General features: G+C 41.7%; 1 protein-coding gene across 1 annotated transcript in view; it reads right to left on the reverse strand.

The window, feature by feature from the left end:
• Nucleotides 1-12500, reverse strand: part of LOC138964211 (protein MON2 homolog) — a 625692-nt gene that overhangs the window by 551210 nt on the left and 61982 nt on the right. Inside the window, exon 19 of the mRNA XM_070336107.1 lies at nt 4279-4380. Within this exon, the coding sequence (XP_070192208.1) occupies nt 4279-4380 (102 nt within the window). The remainder of the gene's footprint in view (nt 1-4278; nt 4381-12500) is intronic.

Genomic DNA, 12500 nt, shown 5'->3' on the forward strand with positions numbered 1-12500 from the left:
ATCGCTAGGTTTCATTTGTTTTTGATGAATGTGTGACCTTTCATGAAGTAGTTTTGTTTTTTGTTTACTTTTGCCAGTTTGCCAGTTCGTTTTTGGAACTTTGCAAAGCAGTGTCGTGTCGTCTGTTTAGGTCTGGGGAAACACCAATGAAAAGAGCCGAAGAATCCCCGAGCGTTTCTATTGGGTTTGCTTTTGATTATCCATGTATAACCTGCTTCCTGCAACTATGGTAACCGGGGATTTATTGCCTGGGGAACATGAGATTTATTTCCCAGGTGCTTGTGAATGAAAACTCGTGAAAATGATCACAAAATTTAATATCTCAGTTGGAACCGGAATATTTTCCCCAACATATGAGAATACCAGGGTTCATTTTCGTCCCTTTTAATATATCATTAGGCGTCGTTATTTGCCATCCTTTTCTCTCTCATTTGTTTCAATTCTTTGTTTGTTCTCCAGTTGTTCGTTTGTGAATATTTCTAATAATCGTGTTTATCGTTCCACAAGTCTAATTACCTTTATAACCTGTATGTATGTGTGTGCATGCGGGCGTGCGTGTGTGTGACAAGTCTATTAACCTGTATTACTTTTGCGTGCGTGGCTGCGTGCGTACGTGCGTGCGTGCTAGTCTGCGTGCGTGTCTGCGTACGTGCAGCGTGCGTGCTTGCGTTCGTGCGTGTGTGTATGTGGTGTAAATAGTAGTAGAAGTAGTGGAAGTATTAGCTGGAGTAGTAGGAGTAGGAATAGCTTTCCCATGGAAAGGACTGGACCAAAAAACGCTCCATGTACTCTCATTCCACCACCCTCATCTTAAAACACATATTAACAGGAATGACCATGAATAAGATTCGTCTATTGCTGCCGCCACCTACCTTCCTAAAATCATCACAGTGAGGTATTTTTCAGCTGTATTTGAAGGATTGTGAGCACGAAAAAGTGCCCAAATGGGTGGGACCCGAACTCTTGGTTGGATGGGTTGAAATGTCAACACAACATTTCAATGTTAAACAAAGCCGCCCATCGCTTGGTTCCCATCTAGTTGGGCACTTTCTCTTGCACACTACCATTCTTCCGCCTCGTTCTGCTGCGTGCGTGTGTGTGTATCAGAGTATGGAAGTATCGAATATGCGCAGCAATTTCTCAAAAATCGAGTTATACGGACAAGGCATTTAAAAAATGAATGCCGGGAATGGAATAAAAGCTATTTGATTCGATTGAGGGACATCTGCACTTTGTGCGCTTTTGTCGTACATTTCTGTTTGGCAGCTCTCCTTCCCATGCAGAGCACATGGAAGTAAATGAGACTGTAGAAATGTCATATAAGTTGATAAATATAAAGCACAACAATAAATCTTTTATTTCAGCTTAATAACGATTAGTCGAAAAATGATACACAACTGGAGTTTGAGTTTCTGAAGAAATATTATTTCATCTTAAAATTGCCAGATAACCACGCTCATCGTATCAACCAACAACAACAACAAACAAGTCGCGTAAGGCGAAATTACTACATTTAGTCAAGCTGTGGAACTCACAGAATGAAACTGAACGCACTGCATTTTTTCACAATGACCGTAGTCCGCCGCTTGTGCATAACGGAGTGAAACTGACGAGCCTGTTCAGCGCGGTAGTGGTTTCGCTGTGCTGCATAGCACGCTTTTCTGTACCTCTTTTCGTTTTAACTTTCTGAGCGTGTTTTTAATCCAAACATATCATATCTATATGTTTTTGGAATCAGGAACCGACAAGGAATAAGATGAAATTGTTTTTAAATCGATTTTGGAAATTTAATTTTGATCATAATTTTTATATTTTTAATTTTCAGAGCTTGTTTTTAATTCAAATATAACATATTTATATGTTTTTGGAATCAGGAAATGATGAAGAATAAGATGAACGTAAATTTGGATCGTTTTATATTTAAAAAAAAAATATTACAATTTTCAGATTTTTAAGCCACCAAGCTGAAATGCAATACCGAAGTCCGGCCTTCGTCGAAGATTGCTTTACAAAAATTTCAATCAATTTGATTGAAAAATGAGGGTGTGACAGTGCCGCCTCAACTTTTACAAAAAGCCGGATATGACGTCATCAAAAGTATTTATCGAAAAAAAGAAAAAAAACGTCCGGGGATATCATTCCCAGGAACTCTCATGTCAAATTTCATAAAGATCGGTCTAGTAGTTTGGTCTGAATCGCTCTACACACACACACGCACAGACAGACATACACACACACACACATACACCACGACCCTCGTCTCGATTCCCCCTCTATGTTAAAACATTTAGTCAAAACTTGACTAAATGTAAAAAGAGTTTTTTTCCACATCTGATTACAACCCACTTAAGTTTCAGTTTCTGAAGAAATAGGCAATGACTTTTTCTTAGATCAATAAATCCTGGTCTGTCCCTATCTGCGTCCTTCCCATCACCAACTCAGCGTCTTTTATTTAAACAACCACGATTGTTTCCATCTTTGTCTATATACTGTTCTGAGATAATTCAACAAACGCAGTGCAACTGCATGTATCGAAATAATCGTAGCCATCACTGAGGCTTTCAATGATCGTTACCCACAAACAAATTCGTTTCTCTTCCTCGGTAAGGAACAGCAGTGAGTGATAGAAACGTTAAGGCTAACAAAGAAGGAATCATAAACATCATGGCAATTACCTGTAACAAAACAGCGTGGTAGCAAATTCAGATTTTCTAAACGTTGTACACACAAATATTTTCTTCCCCTTCATTTTGAAGAAAAGCACAAACACATACACACAAACACAGACACACTCACACAAATACACGCACACATACACACACACACACACACACACACACACACACACACACACACACACACACACACACACACACACACACACACACACACACACACACACACACACACACACACACACACACACACACACACACACACGCACACACACACACAAACACTCGACCACACATTCGAACACACAGTTTAGATCAATAAACAAGGAATCATTGGTATAACGGTAACCGTAACAAAACGTAGCCAGCAACTTCAGGAAGATATTAAGATGTCATCGTCAAGGAAGGCTAAAGGAATAATCACAGGCAAACCGCTAAAGCCCTCTCTCTACAACCATGGGAGATCGAATGTTTGCTTTGGCCCAAAGCCGCATTATTCGGCAGCTGCCGAGGAAATATGAACGAAGCTAATCAAACTCTCTTAAAGCAATGGGAGAACGAGATGTTGTATGTCAAAAGTTTTAGCTATCTAATTCCTCTTCGTTTTCATTTAAGTTTTTTTTTAAAATGGAGGGTGCGTTCGGCTAATGATGATAGATTAATGCCCAGGCCTGTCAAACAAAACTAATTTTCATTATTGAAGTAATTTTTGTCTCCAAAATTTAAAAACAAAATTCCAGGATGGTATTCTAAAACCGTTGGCATGCAATGATGTAGCATCTGAACTCTTCAAAACAATACTGTTTCGCGAACATCAGCAAAGAAAGAAAAAAATATAACTTTTAATCATGAAGTGACAATGATTACAATACAACATCTCTTCGAACAAAGAAACATGGAAGATTGCCATCGGCATCGTCATCTGGATAACAAACAAAATATTGTCTCTTCAGTTACTTGATTTGTTGCGTTAGAATGCCTTCAGATTTCCAAGCATTTTTTGCCACAGCAGGATTTTCTCTGTTCTGGGCACAGAATTGCAAGAAAAATAGCGGACGTTCTTGGAACATAAAAAGATTACCAGCAAGCTTGTCCGGGCATTTAACCAAGAAATCAACGCAAATAAACGCGGACAGGCCATCTCCTGACCAATCAGGGAAACTGGCCCTCCAAACAAAAATTGTGAATCACATCAAAGACATCATTAACAAATAATGACCTTTCAGTCGAAGGACAATCACACAAGAGCACGGTAACTATATGATGACGACATGGTAACCACGGCAATGCCAATGGCAAGCAGGATGATAATCAGGTTAATGAGATGGTACCTACGGCTGAAGCACATGGCGAGCACGTTATCTGACCATGCCAACCATTGCTAGCACACAAACTGAGACCATGAAGGCGCACACAAGAACGAGAACAAGAACAAAGACTTTACCTTCTGTTTAAAACTCACAAAAACAAACAAAACAAAACAGAAAAACAGAAATTTGCCTTGACGTGCCTTTGCCTAACCAAGGCGGACACGCACGGTAACCATGGAATATGCACACAGTAACCAAGGTGATAGTGAAGTAACCACAGAAACAAAACTGACCTCAAGAAGGTGAGCGGTGACGGGTCTCCAGAGGATCTCAAACCTGGACAGGTTGACCAGTCCGGTTTCCAGCAGCTTGGCCACAGCAAATAGGGACGGCTCCTGCACACACACAACACATACTGGATGAGAATGCTGTTGATAGATTGGGTTTACTACTTCAATTGTGTGGGTCAATTAGCTGGATAGCGAGAAAGAGAGTGCCTGCCTGTCTGTCTGTCTGTCTGTCTGTCTGGCTGTCTGGCTATCTGTCTGTATGTCTGTTTGTTTGTCAGTCTATCTACCTGTCGGTCTGTCTGTCTGTCTGGCTGTTTACATGTGCGCGCGTGCATGTGAATATGTAAGATCGTCACTCGCGAGTTTGGACGGGAGCAGTGTTTGTTTGTTTGTTTGTTTGCTTAACGCCCAGCCAACCACGAAGGGCCATATCAGGGCGGTCGGGAGCAGTGGGGACTATTATTTTGTTATCTACATGCATGCCTACTCGTTAAAATACTGTTAATACACCATTATCGTTACCTCCCCCATCTGTTGCCATATTTTTTTTCAATCACCAGCCTTCCCAACCTACCCATCTACCTTCGTTGCTTTTTTTGGACATCATAAGCATTATCATCGCTTATCTGCTTCTTCTTTTTCTCTCTTTCTCATCCTCAAATGCGTTACAAAGTCTCACTCCAATGTCCATCAGCTGGAAACATGGTGCATTTTCAATAAAGAATCCTTATTTTCGAGGTCACATTTAATGAGCAACAACACAGAGTGTATGCTCGAATTAAAAAATAAAAGCTGAAAAGGATCATCAAAAACGACCCAAGTTTCTCCGTATAAAAAGTGCACAAAAACGACATCTACAAATGCACTGCATCGATGACATAAACAGGGACACACAGCGATAACAATGACAGACATTTAAAAACAAAACAAAAACAGACACCCACTGTTTTAATGCAAGTACATCACGAACATTACGACGAGCAAACATGCTGTGAAACTGAACACTATAAAAATGGGTAAAAGAGAACACCGCAGGTAGCCCCATAAGACATCAGATCAAATTCCCATATTGTCATATACTTGAAACAATTACCCAGAATGTGCAGTGTAGAGCAAAGCAAACGCCGTAATATGCAGAGCCCAAGACCAAAGCGCTTAGTAGGCTACGTGCAGCAAGGGGTCTGTTGGACACATACATAATTATTTTATGAAAGCGAAAGCCTGTCTAGCCGTCAAAGTATTCCAATTTACCAGAGAATAAAGTGTGTGTTTGTTTTGCTTTCTTTTGGTTTCGTTTGTTTACTTTTTCGATGTATGTCTGTGTGTGTGTGCGTGTGTGTGTGTGTGTGTGTGTGTGTGTGTGTGTGTGTGTGTGTGTGTGTGTGTGTGTGTGTGTGTGTGTGTGTGTGTGTGTGTGTGTGTGTGTGTGTGTGTCTCTCTCTCTCTCTCTCTCTCTCTCTCTCTCTCTCTCTCTCTCTCTCTCTCTCTCTCTCTCTCTCTCTCATCGTATGTGACTAGGCAGAAAGAACTGTTGAATCAACAGAATAGCTTTATGTCTCAATTCGTCTGCCTGACTGTTTGTCTGTCCCCCATTGAATTGAGTTGTCTCCCTGACTGTTTGTCTGTCCCCCATTGAATTGAGTTGTCTCCCTGACTGTTTGTCTGTCCCCCATTGAATTGAGTTGTCTCCGTGACTGTTTGTCTGTCACCCATTGAATTGAGTTGTCTCCGTGACTGTTTGTCTGTCCCCCATTGAATTAAGTTGTCTCCCTGACTGTTTGTCTGTCCCCCATTGAATTGAGTTGTCTCCGTGAATGTTTGTCTGTCCACCATTGAATTAAGTTGTCTCCCTGACTGTTTGTCTGTCCCCCATTGAATTGAGTTGTCTCCCTGACTGTTTGTCTGTCCCCCATTGAATTAAGTTGTCTCCGTGAATGTTTGTCTGTCCACCATTGAATTGAGTTGTTTCCGTTACTGTTTGTCTGTCACCCATTGAATTGAGTTGTCTCCCTGACTGTTTGTCTGTCCCCCATTGAATTAAGTTGTCTCCGTGAATGTTTGTCTGTCCACCATTGAATTAAGTTGTCTCCCTGACTGTTTGTCTGTCCCCCATTGAATTGAGTTGTCTCCCTGACTGTTTGTCTGTCCCCCATTGAATTAAGTTGTCTCCCTGACTGTTTGTCTGTCCCCCATTGAATTGAGTTGTCTCCGTGACTGTTTGTCTGTCACCCATTGAATTGAGTTGTCTCCGTGACTGTTTGTCTGTCACCCATTGAATTAAGTTGTCTCCCTGACTGTTTGTCTGTCACCCATTGAATTGAGTTGTCTCCGTGAATGTTTGTCTGTCCACCATTGAATTAAGTTGTCTCCGTGAATGTTTGTCTGTCCCCCATTGAATTAAGTTGTCTCCCTGACTGTTTGTCTGTCCCCCATTGAATTGAGTTGTCTCCCTGACTGTTTGTCTGTCCCCCATTGAATTAAGTTGTCTCCCTGACTGTTTGTCTGTCCCCCATTGAATTGAGTTGTCTCCGTGAATGTTTGTCTGTCCACCATTGAATTAAGTTGTCTCCCTGACTGTTTGTCTGTCCCCCATTGAATTGAGTTGTCTCCCTGACTGTTTGTCTGTCCCCCATTGAATTAAGTTGTCTCCCTGACTGTTTGTCTGTCACCCATTGAATTGAGTTGTCTCCGTGACTGTTTGTCTGTCACCCATTGAATTGAGTTGTCTCCGTGACTGTTTGTCTGTCCCCCATTGAATTAAGTTGTCTCCCTGACTGTTTGTCTGTCCCCCATTGAATTAAGTTGTCTCCGTGAATGTTTGTCTGTCCACCATTGAATTAAGTTGTCTCCCTGACTGTTTGTCTGTCACCCACTGAATTGAGTTGTCTCCCTGACTGTTTGTCTGTCCCCCATTGAATTAAGTTGTCTCCCTGACTGTTTGTCTGTCCCCCATTGAATTAAGTTGTCTCCGTGAATGTTTGTCTGTCCCCCATTGAATTGAGTTGTCTCCCTGACTGTTTGTCTGTCACCCATTGAATTGAGTTGTCTCCCTGACTGTTTGTCTGTCCCCCATTGAATTAAGTTGTCTCCCTGACTGTTTGTCTGTCCCCCACTGAATTGAGTTGTCTCCCTGACTGTTTGTCTGTCTCCTATTGAATTGAGCTGTCTCCCTGACTGTTTGTCTGTCTCCCATTGAATTGAGTTGTCTCCCTGACTGTTTGTCTGTCCCCCATTGAATTGAGCTGTCTCCCTGACTGTTTGTCTGTCCCCCATTGAATTGAGCTGTCTCTCTGACTGTTTGTCTGTCACCCATTGAATTGAGTTGTCTCCCTGACTGTTTGTCTGTCACCCACTGAATTGAGTTGTCTCCCTGACTGTTTGTCTGTCACCCACTGAATTGAGTTGTCTCCCTGACTGTTTGTCTGTCACCCACTGAATTAAATTGTCTCCCTGACTGTTTGTCTGTCTCCCATTGAATTGAGTTGTCTCCCTGACTGTTTGTCTGTCTCCCATTGAATTGAGTTGTCTCCCTGACTGTTTGTCTGTCCCCCATTGAATTGAGTTGTCTCCCTGACTGTTTGTCTGTCCCCCATTGAATTAAATTGTCTCCGTGACTGTTTGTCTGTCCCCCATTGAATTAAATTGTCTCCGTGACTGTTTGTCGGTCCCCCATTGGCACTGAATTAAGTTGTCTCCCTGACTTTGTCAGTCCCAAATCAATAAAGACTCGGGCGCCTGCTGCGTTTCTGAGCCCTCCTCTGCTAGCATGTCGGCTCATACAGTAGAAAAATACCACGTCGCGAGGCTCAGAAGCATTGAATGGGACATTGAGGTGCGAATGAATTTCCGATGTAACGTTCTCAGTTCCAGCATGTCTTCGCTACCATAGTGGTTTCGGGAGTGAATGGAATTCAGACTTGAAGTCCTTGGTGGTCGTGACAGCATGGTCAAAAAGGATATGATTTGTTCATACGATACCAAAGTGGGGTAGGGAGGTGGGAGGATAGACTGTGTGCGCTGGTCCAAGGGAAGAGAGGGGGGCGGTTAAAGAGGAAGTACTAATTTGTGGGCCCAGAGTAGGCGTTTAAGAGGGAACAACAAACGAACTTATAAAACTCGTCAACAAAAAGGCACCGAACAAAAAAAACTACCCCATGTACGAGCACAAGGAATGCCATATACATGCAAACGAGGTGCACTTACAGACACGCATTTCCCTTCAAAAGCAACCAATCAGCATTTGCATAACAAAGCCCTCATCAGCAAAAGGGAGATACAATTGCGAGGCAAGGGAGATCACTCTCGACCAAACTCTCCCGGGCGTACTTTTGGAACGACACAACAACGCTCGTCAGTGCTAATGAGACCGACACGAAGCAAAAACGACACCCGCAAAGTCAAACATTATCCGTAAGTGGTACTCACTAAGCACAAACAGTACTAAAGCTGTCATAAATTATTACAAACCCTCTGGACAAAGGAATAAAACAAGGAGGGAATACTAACCTAGTAGGAACAGTAACTGTTAATACACTTGAACAAAAACACACTCAAAAACAGACTGCAGGACTCTGATGTGATCGCTAAAAAAAAATGTGTGTCACTTGTCCGCACAATTACTGAAAAAATACCTGTTTTCTACACATGAAATGCCGATGTGTCGATTGCCATAGGGACGTTTGGCGATGCCAGCTGAAACGTTTGTATTCTCATTAATAAGGCATGATGCTGGTTTAATGTCGCAAGCCTCAGTATTAATTGTTGCTCGTGAAAGCGACTTCAGAGCGGTACTTTTGGCCATGCATAGGGTTTCTATTCTCATTTCATTTGTTTTTCTATTCAGGTAGTTATTCTCTAGGATTTCACACCTCCTACCTTTTCCTCCCCTCCTCCTCCTACCCTCTCACAGTCTCCTCCGTTCGCCGATTTGCTGCTTGTCAGTCATTTTGGTCAAAAATGTTATCCCGAAACATGTATACCCACACCAGAAGCCGTAATGCCAGAACTGGGAGGCATGAAGAAAAAACCCAGTCAATCTGACACGAATGATTGTGGATTGTGGCAGCTGGGGTGGGGGATAGATCACAAATTAATTAAATGTCCTTTTTTAAATATACTAACTTAGCTTCTATCATTTTCCTGTGTTTGTCTCGTTTTGTTTGTTATTCATTATACATGCGCACGTAACAAGATGTTCGCCAGGAACAAGAAATTGTGCACGCGAGCACAGAAGCACGGAAGCGTAGCTCGCCAACGACAATGTCCGTTTTGATATATTTTACAATACAAGATGGTAACATGTCAGCTACCAAGATATTGTTTCAAATTGTTTCTGATCATGTCCTTTTTGCGCAACTGGCACAGTGGTAATGCCTTTCTTGCCTTTACCTCAAAAATGCAGCTCGGTTTGTCCATATTATCCTGGTGTCTTCTTCGGTCCTACAACAACAACAACAACAACAACAACAACAACAACAACAACAACAACAACAACAACAACAACAACAACAACAACAACAACAACAACAACAACAACAACAACAATCCTGGAAATTGTCTGTTTAGTTTGTAGATGAACCTCGACGATCTATAACGAGAACGAGAACGGCTGGTTTGAACTAAGTAAGTTTATTTACTTAGGAAAATTGACGGATGTTATGACCTGGTTAAGGTTATTTACAAATGAAGATGTCACTGCCCTCTTCATTGTCACATCTTCCAAAAATTGTGGTTGAAACGATAAGTACTCAGAACAAAATGTATTTCGTTTTTCCATTCCTTTCGATATCCCAGTAAGATAACTGTCTTTGAAGACATACATTTTCGGTAAACGATTCATTTTCCTGTTCGTTTAGGTTGTATTGCTTTTTTTGTTGCTGTTGTATTTGTTGTTGGTTGTTTGCTTTTTCTCAGCTGTAACTGATATTCCATTCCATTGTCAGCTCAGGCGGAAAATGACAGTGATTAAATTGCTTGCCTTAACTGTAAGGCCTGTCTTACACTGTGCCGAATATCCTTGCGAATATGAACATGTATTCGGCAAAAAAAATGAGACGAATGGACAGGAAAAAATATTGAACATTCGAAACCTTACTGATCATTGCGAATGCATACAAATTCATATACGAATGTCTTGCGGATGTATTACGAACGTTGCGAGTGGCCTTGCGAGTGTTGCGAGTGCTTGCAAACATTTTACGAATAAAGCGCTTATGCAATTCGCATTGTTCGTAATACTGCTCTTACACTGTGCCGAATTTCCCTTGCGAATAGAATTCACCAATAATTCGTAATGATCGGGACATGGTCGCAAGACATTCGTAAATGTTCTTAACCATTCGCCACCATTCGTCTCTTGTTGCGAATATTAGCAACATGCTCCTAATATTCGCAAGGAATGCATATTCTTCAGTATTCGCAAGCCATTCGTAATCATCGTAAAGGTATTCGTAGCGCTCGCAAGGCGTTCGCAATGATCGGTACACATTCGCAAGCACTCGCAACTATTCGTAAGACATTCGCAAGAAATGTGTATGTGAACATGTTGTATTTGGCCAAAAAAAGAGACTAATGGACAGGAAAAATATTGACCATTCGTAGCCTTACGAATCCTTGCGAATGTCTTACGAATGGTTGCGACTGCTTGCGAATGTCTACTGATCATTGCGAATGCATACGAATCTATATTCGCAAGGATATTCGGCACAGTGTAAGACAGGCATAGCGAATGTTTGCGAATGCCTTGCGAGCCTGACGAATACATTGCGATGATTAGACTACGAATGTTCGCAAGGATATTCGGCACAGTGTGAGACGGGCATAACGAATGGTTGCGAATGTCTTGCGAGCGTTACGAATACATTGCGATGATTACGAATGTCTTGTGAAATCTTACCAGTACGTTGCAAAAAAGTTAAGAATATGACTTCTTTGCGAATTATTAGGAACATGTTGCTATGTTCAAAACAAGAGACGAATGGTGGCGAATGGTTAAGAACATTTACGAATGTCTTGCGACCATGTCCCGATCATTGTGAATTATTGGAAAATTCTATTCGCAAGGGCAATTCGGCACAGTGTAAGAGTAGCATTACCAGGCTTCACGCGTTCAAAACGCTGACACAACTCGTAATTTACCTGTTTTTCCTTTCTGTTTTTCCTTTCTGTTTTGTCTGGGGGTGTTAACCCTTCTCCTTTGACGAAGGCAAGACAGCAAAGGAGAAGAAGAAAAGGGAGAAAATCACAAGAAAAAATTAAGAAAAGCAGAATGAAAAAAAAAAACAAGAAAAACAAAAGGAAGCAACGAAAGAAAGAAAGAAAGAAAGAAAGACTAGACAGGAATGAAATAAGGCGAAGTAGAAGAATTTTTAAAAAAAAGGGGGAAACAAAAAATAAGATTACACACCAAAATGGAAGAATGACAAAGTGGAAAAGTTCAATCCAAGAAAAAAAATACTCTTCGGAAGAAGATGAAGTCTTATCGGACCGAACGATCCCGGAACACCGAACACAAAAACACACAAGTTTAAGATTGAAAATAAACTCAGTTTGCGTTGAAATTGTGCAAGATGCCGCGCGCGATGGTGTCGAATTGCCTCAGCCCGAGAGGGGTTAACAATTGACATTGTCGGCTGTAAAGAGTTGTGTCAGCAACTCGTCAAGAGACGAGGTGAACGGGGGTAGGCAATTAACCCTTTATATCTCCCCTTTCCAGCGAGGGCTCCAAGCCAGGGGGGGCTGGTGAAAGGAAAGAAGTTAATTTTTCAACAGCTTGTTAAAAGAATTATCTCCTGAAGGATGTAGATGTGCCCGTTTTTGGTGGAAGGTAGGGCATTGTCGGATGGGTGGTTAGAATGGAGGTGATAGAGCTTGGGAGCAAAAAAGTAGAGGAAGATGGTTATTTCTGTAGACAGGCAGACAGACAGAGTGAATAGTAAATCCCTAACTCAAAAAAAAAGAAGGCCGACTGTTCGGTGTTCTATGAATATCTATATTTTGAAGGCGATGTCTGTCTACCTGTGTTGTTGCATGTGCGTGCGTGTGTTTGTTTGTGTGTCTGAGTGTCTATTTGTGTGTTTGACTGTCTGTATCCATGCGTACGTGCGGACAGGCGGGCGTATGGGCGTCCGTGTTTGAGTATCTGAGAGAAATAAAGATATAACATAATGTTGGAGAGAGAAAGAGAGAGAGAGAGCGAGAGAGAGAGAGAGAGAGAAAGAGAGAGA

Source organism: Littorina saxatilis, linkage group LG4 (genome assembly GCF_037325665.1).
Source record: "Littorina saxatilis isolate snail1 linkage group LG4, US_GU_Lsax_2.0, whole genome shotgun sequence".
In the NCBI taxonomy this organism is placed as follows: Eukaryota; Metazoa; Mollusca; class Gastropoda; order Littorinimorpha; family Littorinidae; genus Littorina; species Littorina saxatilis.